This window comes from Babylonia areolata, chromosome 14 (assembly GCF_041734735.1).
Source record: "Babylonia areolata isolate BAREFJ2019XMU chromosome 14, ASM4173473v1, whole genome shotgun sequence".
Taxonomy (NCBI): domain Eukaryota; kingdom Metazoa; phylum Mollusca; class Gastropoda; order Neogastropoda; family Buccinidae; genus Babylonia; species Babylonia areolata.
The window spans coordinates 822,252-843,700 of record NC_134889.1 but is presented as its reverse complement, the minus strand read 5'-3'; the positions used below and the strand labels follow the sequence as shown (position 1 = coordinate 843,700).

The 21,449-nt window shown below is 48.2% G+C and overlaps 1 protein-coding gene across 1 annotated transcript in view; it reads left to right on the top strand.

Annotated features, from left to right (window-relative positions):
• LOC143289713 (uncharacterized) overlaps positions 1 to 21,449 on the top strand; it is a 94,522-nt gene that overhangs the window by 58,218 nt on the left and 14,855 nt on the right. The window contains exons 14-19 of the mRNA XM_076598777.1: positions 7,138 to 7,241; positions 9,725 to 9,839; positions 13,412 to 13,491; positions 14,701 to 14,760; positions 17,693 to 17,804; positions 18,354 to 18,487. Of these exons, the coding sequence (XP_076454892.1) occupies positions 7,138 to 7,241; positions 9,725 to 9,839; positions 13,412 to 13,491; positions 14,701 to 14,760; positions 17,693 to 17,804; positions 18,354 to 18,487 (605 nt within the window). The remainder of the gene's footprint in view (positions 1 to 7,137; positions 7,242 to 9,724; positions 9,840 to 13,411; positions 13,492 to 14,700; positions 14,761 to 17,692; positions 17,805 to 18,353; positions 18,488 to 21,449) is intronic.

Sequence of the window (21,449 nt, the reverse complement as noted above, 5' to 3'; positions counted from 1 at the left end):
GTGTAGTGTATTGTAGTGTGGTACAGTGTAGTGTATTGTAGTGTGGTACATTGTAGGGTAGTGTATTGTAGTGTGGTACAGTGTAGGGTAGTGTAGTGTAGTACAGTTTAGGGTAGTGTGGTACAGCTTAGTGTAGTGTTGTATAGTGTAGTGTGGCGTGGTACAGTGTAGTGTAGTGTGGTGTGGTACAGCGTTGTGTAGTGTGGTACAGTGTAGTGTGGTGTGGTGTGGTACAGCGTATTGTAGTGTGGTACAGCGTAGTGTAGTGTGGTACAGTGTAGTGTAGTATAGTGAGGTGTGGTACAGCGTAGTGTGGTGTGGTACAGCGTATTGTAGTGTGGTACAGTGTAGTGTGGTACAGTGTAGTATCGTGTGGTGTGGTACAGCGTAGTGTAGTATGGTACAGTGTAATGCGGTGTAGTGTGGTGTGGTACAGCGTGGTGTAGTGTGGTACAGTGTAATGTAGTGTGGTACAGCATAGCGTGTATTGTGTAGCCAAGTGGTTGGACAGGTCGGGTGAGCCAGGCAGTGGCCGGATGTAGGACTGACAGGCCCACCTGATCGATTCCTCAGCCACAGAAAGGAGGGGGAAGGAGGGAGTAGGAGGGGGCGGGCAGAAGGAGAGGGGGGAGGGGGGGTGGTAGGGGTAAGGGTGGGTGGGGAGGGGTTGGAGTTGGCAGGGTTTGAACTAGTTTTCAAAGACCTGTCTTTTTTCCTTGAGCTGTGTGCCTGTTTTGTTGTTGTTGGTTTTTCTCTTTTCTCGCTCTCTGTGTGACTGTCTTTCTCTGTCACCCTGTTAATCTTTTTTCTCACTCATCTCTGTCTGTGTCTGTCTCTGTGTCTCATACATCTCACTTTCTACACCTGTGTCACTCCAAACCCCCTCCTTTCTCTCTTCCCCCTCCCTTTCTGTGTGTGTGTGTGTGCGTGTGTGCATGCACATGGGCATCTGTGTGTGTGTGTGTGGTTGTGCATGGAAGCACACGGGGCTGGTTGACAGTGTCCACACCAGTTCAACAACAAGTGGGAGGAGGGGACGGGTGTGGGGAGTTGTTTTATCTGGTCTGTCTTCACTTCTTTTTCTGATTGGGGTGGTGGAGGGGGGATGTATTGAGGTAGATTACCTGGTTGACCTGTCAGAGGAAGGTGGGGTGGTGGAGGGGGATGTATTGAGGTAGATTACCTGGTTGGCCTGTCAGAGGAAGGTGGGGTGGTGGAGGGGGGGATGTATTGAGGTAGATTACCTGGTTGGCCTGTCAGAGGAAGGTGGGGTGGTGGTGGAGGGGGGATGTATTGAGGTAGATTACCTGGTTGGCCTGTCAGAGGAAGGTGGGGTGGTGGACGGGGATGTATTGAGGTAGATTACCTGGTTGACCTGTCAGAGGAAGGTGGGGTGGTGGAGGGGGGGGATGTATTGAGGTAGATTACCTGGTTGACCTGTCAGAGGAAGGTGGGGTGGTGGAGGGGGATGTATTGAGGTAGATTACCTGGTTGGCCTGTCAGAGGAAGGTGGGGTGGTGGAGGGGGATGTATTGAGGTAGATTACCTGGTTGACCTGTCAGAGGAAGGTGGGGTGGTGGACGGGGATGTATTGAGGTAGATTACCTGGTTGACCTGTCAGAGGAAGGTGGGGTGGAGGTGGAGGGGGGATGTATTGAGGTAGATTACCTGGTTGGCCTGTCAGAGGAAGGTGGGGTGGTGGTGGAGGGGGATGTATTGAGGTAGATTACCTGGTTGGCCTGTCAGAGGAAGGTGGGGTGGTGGAGGGGGATGTATTGAGGTAGATTACCTGGTTGACCTGTCAGAGGAAGGTGGGGTGGTGGTGGAGGGGGGATGTATTGAGGTAGATTACCTGGTTGGCCTGTCAGAGGAAGGTGGGGTGGTGGAGGGGGGGGATGTATTGAGGTAGATTACCTGGTTGACCTGTCAGAGGAAGGTGGGGTGGAGGTGGAGGGGGGATGTATTGAGGTAGATTACCTGGTTGGCCTGTCAGAGGAAGTTGGGGTGGTGGAGGGGGATGTATTTAGGTAGATTACCTGGTTGACTCTCTCCCCAATTCTCTCTCTCTCATCAACTCTTTCTCTCTCTCTCTCCCTCTCTCCCCAATTCTCTCTTTCCCCAATTCTCTCTCTCCTCTCTCTCTCCCCCCAACTTTCTCTCTCCCCAACTCCCCCAACTGTCTCTCCCCAATTCTCTTTCTCTCTCTACTCTCTCTCTCTGCCTCTCTACTCTCTCCCTTCCCCAACTCTCTCTTACTCCCCAACTCTCTCTCTCTCTCTCTCCCCAACTCTCTCTCTCTCCCTTTCTCTCTCTCTCTCCCTCTCTCTCCCTGACTCTCTCCCTCTCTCTCCCCAACTCTCTCTCTCTCTCTCTCATTCAGTGGCACACTCACAAGCGTGCTCCTTGTATCCTCAGTTCATCTCTTTTCCCCCCTGTGCCTCTTTCTTGATTATTTTTTGTATTGTACCTGAGGGCTTGGTGGAAAAAACGTTATTTTGCTGATGTCAGTACCTTGGTCAAGTCATTTCCTTTGGTTTGGGTTGCCCCCCCTCCATCTCCCCCCACCCATCCTCTGTGTGTGTGTGTTAGGTGAGAGAGAGAGATTGTGTGTGTGTGTGTGTGTGTGTGTTATGGTGAGAGAGAGAGAGACAGTGTGTGTGTGTGTGTGTTATGGTGAGAGAGAGAGAGAGAGACAGTGTGTGTGTGTGTGTGTGTGTGTGTTATGGTGAGAGAGAGAGAGATTGTGTGTGTGTGTTAGGTGAGAGAGAGAGATTGTGTGTGTGTGTGTGTGTGTGTGTGTTATGGTGAGAGAGAGAGAGAGAGACAGTGTGTGTGTGTGTGTGTGTGTGTGTGTGTGTGTGTGTGTTATGGTGAGAGAGAGAGAGATAGTGTGTGTGTGTTGGTTATGGTGAGAGAGAGAGATAGCATGTGTGTGTGTGTGTGTGTGTGTGTGAAAGGGCATTATTGACAGTGCCTCATTTCAATCCACTGACAGTGTGCATAGTGTTTGAGTCTCCTGCCTGTACTTCTTTTTCTGCTCTGTTTCTTTCTTTCCTTCTTTTCTTTCAGCACAGTGCAGTGCAGTGCAATATAGTACAGTACAGTGCAGTGCAATATAGTACAGTACAGTGCTGTGCAATACAAAACAGTACACTACACTACAAGGCAATGCAATGCCATACATTGGTCCATTACTGTCATGCACATGATCCCACTCCTACACATGGAAGCTTGAACATTTGCTCAGTTATGTGCACAGTCATAAATCATTAACACAGTGCCTGTACCTATGTCTCTCTATCCCATTATGTGCACAGTCATATATTTCTAATTCACACATGCTGGGGCCTGTACTTTCTCTCGTCATCTCTTTCTGTCTCTCTCCCTTTCTCTCTCTCTTATCTCTTTCTGTCTCTCTCCCTCTCTCTTTACTTCCTCTCTCTCTCTCTCTCTCTCTCTCTCTCTCTCTCTCTCTCTCTCTCTTCATCATCTCTTTCTGTCTCTCTCCCTCCCTCTCTCTCTCTCTCTCTCTTTACTTTCTCTCTCTCTCTCTCTCATCATCTCTTTCTGTCTCTCTCTCTCTCATCATCTCTTTCTGTCTCTCTCCCTCTCTCTCTCTCTCGACATCTCTTTCTGTCTCTCTCCCTCCCTCTCTCTCTCTCTCTCTCTCGTCATCTCTTTCTGTCTCTCTCCCTCCCTCTCTCTCTCTCTCTCTCTCTCTCTCTCTCTCTCTCTCTCTCTCTCTCTCTCTCTCTCTCTCGTCATCTCTTTCTGTCTCTCTCCCTCTCTCTATCCCCCCCTCTCTCTCTCACCATCTCTTTCTGTCTCTCTCCCTCTCTCTATCCCCCCCTCTCTCTCTCACCATCTCTTTCTGTCTCTCTCCCTCTCTCTATCCCCCCCTCTCTCTCTCACCATCTCTTTCTGTCTCTCTCCCTCTCTCTATCCCCCCCTCTCTCTCTCACCATCTCTTTCTGTCTCTCTCCCTCTCTCTTTCCTTCCTTTCCCTCTCTCTCTTCCCCTCTCTCTATCTTGTACACATACAAACACAGTCTCTCTCTCTCTCTCTCATCATCTCTTTCTGTCTCTCTCCCTCTCTCTTTCCTTCCTCTCCCTCTCTCTCTTTCCCTCTCTCTGTCTCATTCACTATCTTGTACACATACAAACACAGTCTCTCTCTCTCTCTCTCTTCTCTCTGTCTCTGCCTCTCTCTGTCTCTGTGCCTCTGTCTCTCACTGTCTCTCTCTCTCTTCTCTCTGTCTCTGTGCCTCTGTCTCTCACTGTCTCTCTCTTCTCTCTGTCTCTGTCTCTCTCTGTCTCTGTGCCTCTGTCTCTCAGTTAGCTCACATCCATTAAGGATGACAGTGGAAGGCAGTGTTGATGTGGACAGGTGGTGGTGAAAGATACATGCCTCTTCACAGTTAGCTCACATACAGGATGACAGTGGAAGGTAGTGTTGATGTGGACAGGTGGTGGTGAAAGATACATCACCCTCTTCACAGTTAGCTCACATACAGGATGACAGTGGAAGATAGTGTTGATGTGGACAGGTGGTGGTGAAAGATACATCACCCTCTTCACAGTTAGCTCACATACAGGATGACAGTGGAAGGTAGTGTTGATGTGGACAGGTGGTGGTGAAAGATACATCACCCTCTTCACAGTTAGCTCACATACAGGATGACAGTGGAAGGTAGTGTTGATGTGGACAGGTGGTGGTGAAAGATACATCACCCTCTTCACAGTTAGCTCACATACAGGATGACAGTGGAAGGTAGTGTTGATGTGGACAGGTGGTGGTGAAAGATACATCACCCTCTTCACAGTTAGCTCACATACAGGATGACAGTGGAAGGTAGTGTTGATGTAGACAGGTGGTGGTGAAAGATACATGCCTCTTCACAGTTAGCTCACATATAGGATGACAGTGGAAGGCAGTGTTGATGTAGACAGGTGGTGGTGAAAGATACATCACCCTCTTCACAGTTAGCTCACATATAGGATGACAGTGGAAGGTAGTGTTGATGTAGACAGGTGGTGGTGAAAGATACATCACCCTCTTCACAGTTAGCTCACATACAGGATGACAGTGGAAGGTAGTGTTGATGTAGACAGGTGGTGGTGAAAGATACATCACCCTCTTCACAGTTAGCTCACATATAGGATGACAGTGGAAGGCAGTGTTGATGTAGACAGGTGGTGGTGAAAGATACATCACCCTCTTCACAGTTAGCTCACATACAGGATGACAGTGGAAGGTAGTGTTGATGTAGACAGGTGGTGGTGAAAGATACATGCCTCTTCACAGTTAGCTCACATATAGGATGACAGTGGAAGGCAGTGTTGATGTGGACAGGTGGTGGTGAAAGATACATGCCTCTTCACAGTTAGCTCACATATAGGATGACAGTGGAAGGCAGTGTTGATGTAGACAGGTGGTGGTGAAAGATACATCACCCTCTTCACAGTTAGCTCACATATAGGATGACAGTGGAAGGTAGTGTTGATGTAGACAGGTGGTGGTGAAAGATACATCACCCTCTTCACAGTTAGCTCACATACAGGATGACAGTGGAAGGTAGTGTTGATGTGGACAGGTGGTGGTGAAAGATACATGCCTCTTCACAGTTAGCTCACATCCATTAAGGATGACAGTGGAAGGTAGTGTTGATGTAGACAGGTGGTGGTGAAAGATACATCACCCTCTTCACAGTTAGCTCACATATAGGATGACAGTGGAAGGTAGTGTTGATGTAGACAGGTGGTGGTGAAAGATACATCACCCTCTTCACAGCTCACATACAGGATGACAGTGGAAGGTAGTGTTGATGTAGACAGGTGGTGGTGAAAGATACATCACCCTCTTCACAGCTCACATACAGGATGACAGTGGAAGGCAGTGTTGATGTGGACAGGTGGTGGTGAAAGATACATCACCCTCTTCACAGTTAGCTCACATACAGGATGACAGTGGAAGGTAGTGTTGATGTGGACAGGTGGTGGTGAAAGATACATGCCTCTTCACAGTTAGCTCACATACAGGATGACAGTGGAAGGTAGTGTTGATGTGGACAGGTGGTGGTGAAAGATACATCACCCTCTTCACAGTTAGCTCACATACAGGATGACAGTGGAAGGTAGTGTTGATGTAGACAGGTGGTGGTGAAAGATACATGCCTCTTCACAGTTAGCTCACATACAGGATGACAGTGGAAGGTAGTGTTGATGTGGACAGGTGGTGGTGAAAGATACATGCCTCTTCACAGCTCACATACAGGATGACAGTGGAAGGTAGTGTTGATGTAGACAGGTGGTGGTGAAAGATACATCACCCTCTTCACAGTTAGCTCACATACAGGATGACAGTGGAAGGTAGTGTTGATGTAGACAGGTGGTGGTGAAAGATACATGCCTCTTCACAGTTAGCTCACCATCACAGCATGGTGGGGGGGGGGGGGGGGGTTCAACATTTCTGTTTCCTCCTCTGACCTCATCCTCCTCATCTCACTGTGTTATATTTATCCTCTGATCTCTTTCTCCTCTTCTCCTCATCTCACTGTGTTATATTTATCTTCTGATCTCTTTCTCCTCTTCTCCTCATCTTACTGTGTGATATTTATCCTCTAATCTCTTTCTCCTTTTCTCCTCATTCACCTCATCTCACTCTAGTCACTGTGTTATATTTATCTTGTGATCTCTCTCTCCTCATTGTTAAAAGTTGTGTTGCCCTCACCCTGCTCACCAACTCACTGTGGTGCTATCCTCTGTCTCTAGAAAATTCCATTTCTGTGGCTGTCTGTGTTTGAGGCTGTTCCCTTTTCTGTGGCTGTCTGTGTTTGAGGCTGTTCCCTTTTCTGTGGCTGTCTTTGTTTGAGGCTGTTCCCTTTTCTGTAGCTCTCTGTGTTTGAGGCTGTTCCCTTTTCTGTGGCTGTCTGTGTTTGAGGCTGTTCCCTTTTCTGTGGCTGTCTGTTTGAGGCTGTTCCCGTTTGTTTGTGTGGTTTCTTCCTTTCTTTTCTTCTGCCTTGCTGGTCCATTCACCGTCCTTGGTGTTCCCCACAAAGCCATGGATGTTTGGGTAGTGTGGTAAGACAGGAATGATGTATGTCGTGGTAAGACAGACGTGATGTTTGTGTGTTGCAGGGAGCGGCAAATGGCACAGGGGGCGCCACCAGCAGCCACCAGAGTGCGTCCAGTCCCAGATCTCCCACCCCGTTTTACGGAGAGGGCCGACGCTACGTCAGACTGTGAGCCTCTGTCTTTATCTCTTGCTATCTCCTGTCAGCCTCACCTTTCAGATCAACAGTTTTCTGTGTTCCCTGACTGTCAGCCTCACCTTTCAAATCAACAGTTTTCTGTGTCCCCTGACTGTCAGCCTCACCTTTCAGATCAACAGTTTTCTGTGTTCCCTGACTGTCAGCCTCACCTTTCAGATCAACAGTTTTCTGTGTTCCCTGACTGTCAGCCTCACCTTTCAGATCAACAGTTTCTGTGTTCCCTGACTGTCAGCCTCACCTTTCAGATCAACAGTTTTCTGTGTTCCCTGACTGTCAGCCTCACTGTCAGCCTCACCTTTCAGATCAACAGTTTTCTGTGTTCCCTGACTGTCAGCCTCACCTTTCAGATCAACAGTTTTCTGTGTTCCCTGACTGTCAGCCTCACCTTTCAGATCAACAGTTTTCTGTGTTCCCTGACTGCCAGCCTCACCTTTCAGATCAACAGTTTTCTGTGTTCCCTGACTGTCAGCCTCACCTTTCAGATCAACAGTTTTCTGTGTTCCCTGACTGTCAGCCTCACCTTTCAAATCAACAGTTTTCTGTTTCCTGACTGCCAGCCTCACCTTTCAGATCAACAGTTTTCTGTGTTCCCTGACTGCCAGCCTCACCTTTCAAATCAACAGTTTTCTGTTTCCTGACTGCCAGCCTCACCTTTCAGATCAACAGTTTTCTGTGTTCCCTGACTGTCAGCCTCACCTTTCAGATCAACAGTTTTCTGTGTTCCCTGACTGTCAGCCTCACCTTTCAGATCAACAGTTTTGCCTCACCTTTCAGATCAACAGTTTTCTGTGTTCCCTGACTGTCAGCCTCACCTTTCAGATCAACAGTTTTCTGTGTTCCCTGACTGTCAGCCTCACCTTTCACATCAACAGTTTTCTGTGTTCCCTGACTGTCAGCCTCACCTTTCAGATCAACAGTTTTCTGTGTTCCCTGACTGTCAGCCTCACCTTTCAGATCAACAGTTTTCTGTGTTCCCTGACTGTCAGCCTCACCTTTCACATCAACAGTTTTCTGTGTTCCCTGACTGTCAGCCTCACCTTTCACATCAACAGTTTTGCCTCACCTTTCAGATCAACAGTTTTGCCTCACCTTTCAGATCAACAGTTTTCTGTGTTCCCTGTCAGCCTCACCTTTCAGATCAACAGTTTTCTGTGTTCCCTGTCAGCCTCACCTTTCAGATCAACAGTTTTGCCTCACCTTTCAGATCAACAGTTTTCTGTGTTCCCTAACTGTCAGCCTCACCTTTCAGATCAACAGTTTTCTGTGTTCCCTGACTGCCAGCCTCACCTTTCAGATCAACAGTTTTCTGTGTTCCCTGACTGTCAGCCTCACCTTTCAGATCAACAGTTTTCTGTGTTCCCTGACTGTCAGCCTCACCTTTCAGATCAACAGTTTTCTGTGTTCCCTAACTGTCAGCCTCACCTTTCAGATCAACAGTTTTCTGTGTTCCCTGACTGTCAGCCTCACCTTTCAGATCAACAGTTTTCTGTGTTCCCTGACTGTCAGCCTCACCTTTCAAATCAACAGTTTTCTGTGTTCCCTGACTGTCAGCCTCACCTTTCAGATCAACAGTTTTCTGTTTCCTGACTGTCAGCCTCACCTTTCAGATCAACAGTTTTCTGTGTTCCCTGACTGTCAGCCTCACCTTTCACATCAACAGTTTTCTGTGTTCCCTGACTGTCAGCCTCACCTTTCACATCAACAGTTTTGCCTCACCTTTCAGATCAACAGTTTTGCCTCACCTTTCAGATCAACAGTTTTCTGTGTTCCCTGACTGTCAGCCTCACCTTTCAAATCAACAGTTTTCTGTGTTCCCTGTCAGCCTCACCTTTCAAATCAACAGTTTTGCCTCACCTTTCAGATCAACAGTTTTCTGTGTTCCCTGACTGTCAGCCTCACCTTTCAGATCAACAGTTTTCTGTGTTCCCTGACTGTCAGCCTCACCTTTCAGATCAACAGTTTTCTGTGTTCCCTGACTGTCAGCCTCACCTTTCAAATCAACAGTTTTCTGTGTTCCCTGACTGTCAGCCTCACCTTTCAGATCAACAGTTTTCTGTTTCCTGACTGTCAGCCTCACCTTTCAGATCAACAGTTTTCTGTTTCCTGACTGTCAGCCTCACCTTTCAGATCAACAGTTTTCTGTTTCCTGACTGTCAGCCTCACCTTTCAGATCAACAGTTTTCTGTGTTCCCTGACTGTCAGCCTCACCTTTCACATCAACAGTTTTCTGTGTTCCCTGACTGTCAGCCTCACCTTTCAAATCAAAACCAAGTTAACCCAGGACATAGAAATTGATGGGGTTTGTCCCTGGACATAGAAATTGATGGGTTTTGCCCCTGGACATAGAAATTGATGGGTTTTGTCCCTGGACATGGAAATTGATGGGTTTTGTCCCTGGACATGGAAATTGATAGCCCTGAAATAGAGTTCCATGTGATGTGTCATGTGTGCAGCCTGGAGTTCAGCCCGGAGATAGAGTTCCACGTGGTGTACCTGGGGGGCGAGGTGTTGGTCCTGTCATCACAGATCTCCTGTCTCTTCTGGGAGGAGGACTGTCTGGCCTACATGGTCTGTCTGCTGTGTGTGTGTGTGTGTGTCTGTGTGTGTGTGTGTGTGTGTCTGCTGTGTGTGTGTGTGTGTGTCTGCTGTGTGTGTGTGTGGACATGGGAAAGTGTGTATCTGCTTATGCGAGATTGTGTGTGTGTAGGTAGGCCTGACATGTCTGTATAGTGAACAGTGATTGTGTGTGTGTAGGTAGGCCTGACATGTCTGTATAGTGAACAGTGATTGTGTGTGTGTAGGTAGGCCTGACATGTCTGTATAGTGAACAGTGATTGTGTGTGTAGGTAGGCCTGACATGTCTGTATAGTGAACAGTGATTGTGTGTGTGTAGGTAGGCCTGACATGTCTGTATAGTGAACAGTGATTGTGTGTGTGTAGGTAGGCCTGACATGTCTGTATAGTGAACAGTGATTGTGTGTGTGTAGGTAGGCCTGACATGTCTGTATAGTGAACAGTGATTGTGTGTGTGTAGGTAGGCCTGACATGTCTGTATAGTGAACAGTGATTGTGTGTGTGTAGGTAGGCCTGACATGTCTGTATAGTGAACAGTGATTGTGTGTGTGTAGGTAGGCCTGACATGTCTGTATAGTGAACAGTGATTGTGTGTGTGTAGGTAGGCCTGACATGTCTGTATAGTGAACAGTGATTGTGTGTGTGTAGGTAGGCCTGACATGTCTGTATAGTGAACAGTGATTGTGTGTGTGTAGGTAGGCCTGACATGTCTGTATAGTGAACAGTGATTGTGTGTGTGTAGGTAGGCCTGACATGTCTGTATAGTGAACAGTGATTGTGTGTGTGTAGGTAGGCCTGACATGTCTGTATAGTGAACAGTGATTGTGTGTGTAGGTAGGCCTGACATGTCTGTATAGTGAACAGTGATTGTGTGTGTGTAGGTAGGCCTGACATGTCTGTATAGTGAACAGTGATTGTGTGTGTGTAGGTAGGCCTGACATGTCTGTATAGTGAACAGTGATTGTGTGTGTGTAGGTAGGCCTGACATGTCTGTATAGTGAACAGTGATTGTGTGTGTGTAGGTAGGCCTGACATGTCTGTATAGTGAACAGTGATTGTGTGTGTGTAGGTAGGCCTGACATGTCTGTATAGTGAACAGTGATTGTGTGTGTGTAGGTAGGCCTGACATGTCTGTACAGTGAACAGTGATTGTGTGTGTGTAGGTAGGCCTGACATGTCTGTATAGTGAACAGTGATTGTGTGTGTGTAGGTAGGCCTGACATGTCTGTATAGTGAACAGTGATTGTGTGTGTGTGTAGGTAGGCCTGACATGTCTGTACAGTGAACAGTGATTGTGTGTGTGTAGGTAGGCCTGACATGTCTGTATAGTGAACAGTGATTGTGTGTGTGTAGGTAGGCCTGACATGTCTGTATAGTGAACAGTGATTGTGTGTGTGTAGGTAGGCCTGACATGTCTGTATAGTGAACAGTGATTGTGTGTGTGTAGGTAGGCCTGACATGTCTGTATAGTGAACAGTGATTGTGTGTGTAGGTAGGCCTGACATGTCTGTATAGTGAACAGTGGTTGTGTGTGTGTAGGTAGGCCTGACATGTCTGTATAGTGAACAGTGATTGTGTGTGTGTAGGTAGGCCTGACATGTCTGTATAGTGAACAGTGATTGTGTGTGTGTAGGTAGGCCTGACATGTCTGTATAGTGAACAGTGATTGTGTGTGTGTAGGTAGGCCTGACATGTCTGTATAGTGAACAGTGGTGCTGTGGCCCAGTGGTAGAGCACTTCACCACAAAGCAGTGTCCACAGGTTCCAGTTCCATACAGTGACCAGGATTTTCACTGCACCTTGAATGATGGTCTGGACGCTAGTCATTTGGATCCTGTATGCAGTTTGCACTTTGTGTCACTAAGAGAACCCTCGGCCACAGAAGGATTGTCCATGGCAAAATGATATAGAAAAATGCACTTTGATATTTAAAAAGACAAAACAAAGCAAAAACAAACACAGCTGCAGACAAGAAGGAAAAGGGTGTGCTCCACTGTGGGATCGGCTTTTCCCTTACTTTGAGAGAGGCCTATTGTGACAACAAGTACTGCAATACCATACAATACAATACAATACAGTGCAGTACAATATATACAGTACATCATGGTTGTCTTTCGGGAAGTGTGGATGATGATATGTTGTGACGTCATTGGAGGAAGCCATTGGTGGAAACACAAGTGGGTCCTGTAACAAAAACATGCAGGTATGTGGACAGCTCTCTGTACAGTACAGTACAGGACACAGTGTGTTGTGTTGACAGATATGTGGACAGCTGTCTGTACAGGACACAGTGTGTTGTGTTGACAGATATGTGGACAGCTCTCTGTACAGTACAGTACAGTACAGGACACAGTGTGTTGTGTTGACAGATATGTGGACAGCTCTCTGTACAGTACAGTACAGGACACAGTGTGTTGTGTTGACAGATATGTGGACAGCTGTCTGCACAGTACAGTACAGCACACAGTGTGTTGTGTTGACAGATATGTGGACAGCTGTCTGTACAGGACACAGTGTGTTGTGTTGACAGATATGTGGACAGCTCTCTGCACAGTACAGTACAGGACACACTGTGTTGTGTTGACAGATACGTGGACAGCTCTCTGTACAGTACAGTACAGGACACAGTGTGTTGTGTTGACAGATATATGGACAGCTCTCTGTACAGTACAGTACAGGACACAGTGTGTTGTGTTGACAGATATGTGGACAGCTGTCTGTACAGTGCAGTACAGTACAGTACAGGACACAGTGTGTTGTGTTGACAGATATGTGGACAGCTCTCTGTACAGTGCAGTACAGTACAGTACAGGACACAGTGTGTTGTGCTGACAGATATGTGGACAGCTCTCTGTACAGTACACAGTGTGTTGTGTCGACAGACATGTGGACAGCTCTCTGCACAGTACAGTACAGGACACAGTGTGTTTTGTTGACAGATATGTGGACAGCTCTCTGTACAGTGCAGTACAGGACACAGTGTGTTGTGTTGACAGATATGTGGACAGCTCTCTGTATAGTACAGTACAGGACACAGTGTGTTGTGTTGACAGATATGTGGACAGCTCTCTGTACAGTACAGTACAGGACACAGTGTGTTGTGTCGACAGATATGTGGACAGCTCTCTGTATAGTACAGTACAGGACACAGTGTGTTGTGTTGACAGATATGTGGACAGCTGTCTGTACAGTACAGTACAGGACACAGTGTGTTGTGTTGACAGATATGTGGACAGCTCTCTGTACAGTACACAGTGTGTTGTGTCGACAGACATGTGGACAGCTCTCTGCACAGTACAGTACAGGACACAGTGTGTTTTGTTGACAGATATGTGGACAGCTCTCTGTACAGTGCAGTACAGGACACAGTGTGTTGTGTTGACAGATATGTGGACAGCTCTCTGTACAGTACAGTACAGGACACAGTGTGTTGTGTCGACAGATATGTGGACAGCTCTCTGTACAGTACAGTACAGGACACAGTGTGTTGTGTCGACAGATATGTGGACAGCTCTCTGTACAGTACAGTACAGTACAGTACAGGACACAGTGTGTTGTGTTGACAGTTGCAGCAGCAGCAGGTGGTGTTACCCAAGGTGGTCATGAGTCACCAGCAGTGCCCCACCCTCTTCCAGGAGCTTAGCCGGTAAGTCCCCACACCCCCACCCCCAGTTCCCTACACCACCCCCACCACCGCTCTCTTTTTGTCTGTCTGTCTGTTGGCCAGCTTAATACTCCCTCAGCTGGAGATTTTTTTGTATTTATTATTATTGTTATTATTATTTATGATTATTATCATTATCATCATTATTATTGTGTGTAAGCCTGTGAATGTTGTTTATTTGCCCTGTGTTGTTCATTGTTGTAACCATTAGAATATTTGTTCTTCTGATTGATTTTTCATGCTCTGGGCTCATGTGCCTAGGATGTAGAGTGCTTTTTGAACACCCACTATTTTAGCTTGTTTTATGTGAAATATTTTTGTATTATTTCATTTATTTGTTATTATTTCTGTTGTTAGTTTGTGTGTCTGGTAGTTCATCCGAAGTGATTGGATAGAAAAGATGTCGGGTGTGTCAGTAGTTCTGACTTTTTTTCTTTTTGTTTTTTCAGTCTAACATGCTGAACAGTGTATATTTGATGCTTTCCATATACTGATGGACAAACGTGGGGAGCGTTCATCCTTATACAGATGTACAAGCATGCACACATGTATGCACACTGTCACACGCATGCATGCACACACACACACACACCAACACACACACACACACACACACACACACACACACACACACACACCAACACACACACACACACACACACACACACACACACACACACACCAACACACACACACACACACACACACACACACACACCAACACACACACACACACACACACACACACACACACACACACACACACACACACACACACCAACACACACACCAACACACACACACCAACACACACACACAGAATGTATGAGTCGGAAGATGGCAGGCTGTTGTTGAAGGGAGCACACACCAACACACACACACACCAACACACACACACACCAACACACACACACACACACACACACACACACACACACACATAACACACACACACTAACACACACACACACACACACACACACACACACCAACACACACACCAACACAGACACACACCAACACACACACACACACACACACACACACACCAACACACACACACACACACACACACACACACACACACACCAACACACACACACACACACACAGAATGTATGAATCCAAAGATGGCAGGCTGTTATTGAAGGGAGCAGGTGAATGACTTGTTTCTCTGCCTTCCCCCCTCAGACGTGGTGCCTTCTTTGTGGATGAAGAGGTGAAGCTGCTGAACCTGTATCACCTGGAACAGTGAGTACATTGTAGGGCAGGCAGTGTGATGTACCCACCCTTCCTCACTCTGCTGTCTACACTGTAGCATGCCTAGGGGTGTCTCTGTACTGTGTGGAGTTCCACATTATACACAATTGTGTATTGCCATTTTGGCTTTTGAAAATAACCCCCACCCCCACCCCCACAATAAAAAACAACCTACTTTGTTTTGGTATTAACTTTGGTTGATTACACACACTTTCAATAATTACAGACACTTTGATTAATTATGTAAACTTAGAACCCTAGCTGCAGAGTTTAACAATATGTTGAAATGTAAATGTCATACTAAAGCCAGCAGTTCCTGTTGCATCAGTTGACTGATGATGATATCAGAAGGTGGTTTGTCAAGGAAGTGTGATGGTGGTGTATCAAGAAGTGTGTTGGTGGTGTATCATCATATTAGATGATGGTGTATCAATCAGATGATGGTGTATCATATCAGATGGTGGTGTATCATGATATCAGATGATGGTGTATCATATCAGATGGTGGTGTATCATCATATTAGATGATGGTGTATCAATCAGATGATGGTGTATCATGATATCAGATGATGGTGTATCATATCAGATGGTGGTGTATCATGATATCAGATGATGGTGTATCATGATATCAGATGGTGGTGTATCATATCAATGGGTGCTGTATCATATCAGATGATAATGTATCATGATATCAATAGGTGGTGTATCATGATATCAGATGGTGGTATATCATGATATCAATAGGTGGTGTATCATGGAAGAGTGTTAGACTAGTACTGTATTGTGATATCAGTGGTGGTGTTTGGAGAAAGAGTGGTGGTGTTGATGTATCGTGATATCAGTGGTGGTGGTGTTTGGAGAAAGAGTGGTGGTGTTGATGTATCGTGATATCAGTGGTGGTGGTGTTTGGAGAAAGAGTGGTGGTGTTGATGTATCGTGATATCAGTGGTGGTGTTTGGAGAAAGAGTGGTGGTGTTGATGTATCGTGATATCAGTGGTGGTGTTTGGAGAAAGAGTGGTGGTGTTGATGTATCGTGATATCAGGTGGTGTTTGGAGAAAGAGTGGTGGTGTTGATGTATCGTGATATCAGGTGGTGTTTGGAGAAAGAGTGGTGGTGTTGATGTATCGTGATATCAGTGGTGGTGGTGTTTGGAGAAAGAGTGGTGGTGTTGATGTATCGTGATATCAGTGGTGGTGGTGTTTGGAGAAAGAGTGGTGGTGTTGATGTATCATGATATCAGGTGGTGTTTGGAGAAAGAGTGGTGGTGTTGATGTATCGTGATATCAGGTGGTGGTGGTGGTGTTGATGTATCGTGATATCAGGTGGTGGTGTTTGGAGAAAGAGTGGTGGTGTTGATGTATCGTGATATCAGGTGGTGTTTGGAGAAAGAGTGGTGGTGTTGATGTATCATGATATCAGTGGTGGTGGTGTTTGGAGAAAGAGTGGTGGTGTTGATGTATCATGATATCAGTGGTGGTGTTTGGAGAAAGAGTGGTGGTGTTGATGTATCATGATATCAGGTGGTGGTGTTTGGAGAAAGAGTGGTGGTGTTGATGTATCGTGATATCAGTGGTGGTGTTTGGAGAAAGAGTGGTGGTGTTGATGTATCGTGATATCAGTGGTGGTGTTTGGAGAAAGAGTGGTGGTGTTGATGTATCGTGATATCAGGTGGTGGTGTTTGGAGAAAGAGTGGTGGTGTTGATGTATCGTGATATCAGGTGGTGGTGTTTGGAGAAAGAGTGGTGGTGTTGATGTATCGTGATATCAGGTGGTGGTGTTTGGAGAAAGAGTGGTGGTGTTGATGTATCATGATATCAGTGGTGGTGTTTGGAGAAAGAGTGGTGGTGTTGATGTATCATGATATCAGGTGGTGGTGTTTGGAGAAAGAGTGGTGGTGTTGATGTATCGTGATATCAGGTGGTGGTGGTGTTTGGAGAAAGAGTGGTGGTGTTGATGTATCATGATATCAGTGGTGGTGTTTGGAGAAAGAGTGGTGGTGTTGATGTATCGTGATATCAGGTGGTGGTGTTTGGAGAAAGAGTGGTGGTGTTGATGTATCGTGATATCAGGTGGTGGTGTTTGGAGAAAGAGTGGTGGTGTTGATGTATCGTGATATCAGTGGTGGTGTTTGGAGAAAGAGTGGTGGTGTTGATGTATCGTGATATCAGGTGGTGTTTGGAGAAAGAGTGGTGGTGTTGATGTATCATGATATCAGGTGGTGTTTGGAGAAAGAGTGGTGGTGTTGATGTATCGTGATATCAGTGGTGGTGTTTGGAGAAAGAGTGGTGGTGTTGATGTATCGTGATATCAGGTGGTGTTTGGAGAAAGAGTGGTGGTGTTGATGTATCGTGATATCAGTGGTGGTGGTGTTTGGAGAAAGAGTGGTGGTGTTGATGTATCATGATATCAGTGGTGGTGGTGTTTGGAGAAAGAGTGGTGGTGTTGATGTATCGTGATATCAGGTGGTGTTTGGAGAAAGAGTGGTGGTGTTGATGTATCATATCAGGTGGTGGTGTTTGGAGAAAGAGTGGTGGTGTTGATGTATCATATCAGTGGTGGTGTTTGGAGAAAGAGTGGTGGTGTTGATGTATCGTGATATCAGTGGTGGTGTTTGGAGAAAGAGTGGTGGTGTTGATTATCATGATATCAGTGGTGGTGTTTGGAGAAAGAGTGGTGGTGTTGATGTATCATGATATCAGGTGGTGTTTGGAGAAAGAGTGGTGGTGTTGATGTATCGTGATATCAGGTGGTGTTTGGAGAAAGAGTGGTGGTGTTGATGTATCATGATATCAGGTGGTGTTTGGAGAAAGAGTGGTGGTGTTGATGTATCGTGATATCAGGTGGTGGTGTTTGGAGAAAGAGTGGTGGTGTTGATGCATCATATCAGTGGTGGTGTTTGGAGAAAGAGTGGTGGTGTTGCAGTGTGCCGGTGTTGCTGGACTTGTTTGGAGACCTGTCCCAGAAAGCGGAGGACCTGAAGAAGTTCATTGGCCGCTACCTGGACACCTTTGACCACCATGACCCTTACTGGAAGGTGGGTGCTGTTCTCACCCCCACCCCCCCACCCCCATCCCTTTTTTCCTTTATTTCTTTGTGGTGGTGTTGTTGTTGTCTGCCCTGTCATCTGCCTGTTTCACTGGCATCACTCTCACAACACTCATCCCCAGTACGCCCACAGTGATGCCGTACTTTGTGACCCAGAGTGATGCCGTACTTTGTGACCCAGAGTGATGCCGTACTTTGTGACCCAGAGTGATGCCGTGTCACAAAATGATGCTGTACTTTGTGTCAGGGTATATATGAAAAGTGTTATTTTCCCTGTCAGGGTATGTATGAAGTGAGTTGTGTCCCCTGTCAGGGTATGTATGAAGTGAGTTGTGTCCCCTGTCAGGGTATGTATGAAGTGAGTTGTTTCCCTTGTCAGGGTATGTTTGAAGTGAGTTGTTTTCCCTGTCAGGGTATGTATGAAGTGAGTTGTTTCCCTTGTCAGGGTATTAAGTGAGTTTTTTCCCCTGTCAAGTTATTATGAAGTGAGTTGTTTCCCCAGTCAAGGTATGTACAAAGTGAGTTATGTCCCCTGCAGGGCATGGAGGAGGAGGCGGTGTCAGGGGAGACCAGTGAGAGCACAGGGACGGGTGAGGAGGGGGAGGTGGACCCTGAGGACATCCTGACCCTGGAGGAGTTACAGCTGGCCCTACACTCCATGCAGATCAACAGGTGACCGCCGTGCCACCCTCACCCCTCACTGTCTGCATTGTGTTTCTGGCTGTGTCTCTCTCACCTTGCTCATTTGTGAACATCACCACTCCTCTGTAGACATCACTTCTCTGTGAACATCACCACTCCTCTGTAGACATCACACCACATCGCCGTGCCACCCTCACCCCTCACTGTCTGCATTGTGTTTCTGGCTGTGTCTCTCTCACCTTGCTCATTTGTGAACATCACCACTCCTCTGTAGACATCACTTCTCTGTGAACATCACCACTCCCCTATAGACATCACTCCTCTGTAGACATCACCACTCCTCTGTAGACATCATCACCACTCTGTAGACATCACCACTCCTCTGTAGACATCACTCCTCTGTGAACATCATCACCACTCTGTAGACATCACTCCTCTGTGGACATCATCACTCCTCTATGAACATCACCCCATGACTTCACCCTCACCCCATGACTGACTCCACCCTCACCCCATGACTTCACCCTCACCCCATGACTGACTCCACCCTCACCCCATGACTGACTTCACCCCATGACTGACTCCACCCTCACCCCATGACTTCACCCTCACCCCATGACTGACTCCACCCTCACCCCATGACTGACTCCACCCTCACCCCATGACTGACTCCACCCCATGACTGACTTCACCCTCACCCCATGACTGACTCCACCCTCACCCCATGACTGACTCCACCCTCACCCCATGACTGACTCCACCCCATGACTGACTTCACCCTCACCCCATGACTGACTCCACCCTCACCCCATGACTGACTCCACCCCATGACTGACTTCACCCTCACCCCATGACTGACTTCACCCTCACCCCATGACTGACTCCACCCTCACCCCATGACTGACTTCACCCTCACCCCATGACTGACTTCACCCTCACCCCATGACTGACTCCACCTCACCCCATGACTGACCTCCACCCCATGACTGACTCCACCTCACCCCATGACTGACTCCCCTCACCCATGACTGACTTCACCCTCACCCCATGACTGACTCCACCCTCACCCCATGACTGACTTCACCCCATGACTGACTCCACCCTCACCCCATGACTGACTCCACCCTCACCCCATGACTGACTCCACCCTCACCCCATGACTCCACCCTCACCCCATGACTGACTTCACCCCATGACTGACTCCACCCTCACCCCATGACTGACTCCACCCTCACCCCATGACTTCACCCTCACCCCATGACTGACTTCACCCTCACCCCATGACTGACTCCACCCTCACCCCATGACTGACTTCACCCCATGACTGACTCCACCCTCACCCCATGACTCCACCCTCACCCCATGACCCCATGACTTCACCCCATGACTGACTCCACCCTCACCCCATGACTGACTCCACCCTCACCCCATGACTTCACCCTCACCCCATGACTTCACCCTCACCCCATGACTCCACCCTCACCCCATGACTTCACCCTCACCCCATGACTGACTCCACCCTCACCCCATGACTGACTCCACCCTCACCCCATGACTTCACCCTCACCCCATGACTGACTCCACCCTCACCCCATGACTGACTCCACCCTCACCCCATGACTGACTTCACCCCATGACTGACTCCACCCTCACCCCATGACTCCACCCTCACCCCATGACTGACTTCACCCTCACCCCATGACTGACTCCACCCTCACCCCATGACTTCACCCTCACCCCATGACTGACTCCACCCTCACCCCATGACTCCACCCTCACCCCATGACTGACTTCACCCTCACCCCATGACTGACTCCACCCTCACCCCATGACTCCACCCTCACCCCATGACTGACTCCACCCTCACCCCATGACTGACTTCACCCCATGACTGACTCCACCCTCACCCCATGACTGACTTCACCCCATGACTTCACCCTCACCCCATGACTTCACCCAATGACTGACTTCACCCTCACCCCATGACTTCACCCCATGACTGACTCCACCCTCACCCCATGACTGACTCCACCCTCACCCCATGACTGACTTCACCCCATGACTGACTCCACCCTCACCCCATGACTCCACCCTCACCCCATGACTGACTTCACCCTCACCCCATGACTGACTCCACCCTCACCCCATGACTGACTCCACCCTCACCCCATGACTCCACCCTCACCCCATGACTGACTCCACCCTCACCCCATGACTGACTCCACCCTCACCCCATGACTCCACCCTCACCCCATGACTTCACCCTCACCCCATGACTCCACCCTCACCCCCATGACTGACTTCACCCTCACCCCATGACTGACTCCACCCTCACCCCATGACTGACTCCACCCTCACCCCATGACTGACTCCACCCTCACCCCATGACTGACCACCCCATGACTGACTCCACCCTCACCCCATGACTGACTTCACCCTCACCCCATGACTGACTCCACCCTCACCCCATGACTGACTCCACCCTCACCCCATGACTTCACCCTCACCCCATGACTTCACCCTCACCCCATGACTCCACCCTCACCCCATGACTTCACCCTCACCCCATGACTGACTCCACCCTCACCCCATGACTGACTCCACCCTCACCCCATGACTTCACCCTCACCCCATGACTGACTCCACCCTCACCCCATGACTGACTCCACCCTCACCCCATGACTGACTTCACCCCATGACTGACTCCACCCTCACCCCATGACTGACTTCACCCTCACCCCATGACTGACTCCACCCTCACCCCATGACTCCACCCTCACCCCATGACTGACTCCACCCTCACCCCATGACTGACTCCACCCTCACCCCATGACTGACTTCACCCTCACCCCATGACTGACTCCACCCTCACCCCATGACTGACTCCACCCTCACCCCATGACTTCACCCTCACCCCATGACTGACTCCACCCTCACCCCATGACTGACTCCACCCTCACCCCATGACTCCACCCTCACCCCATGACTTCAC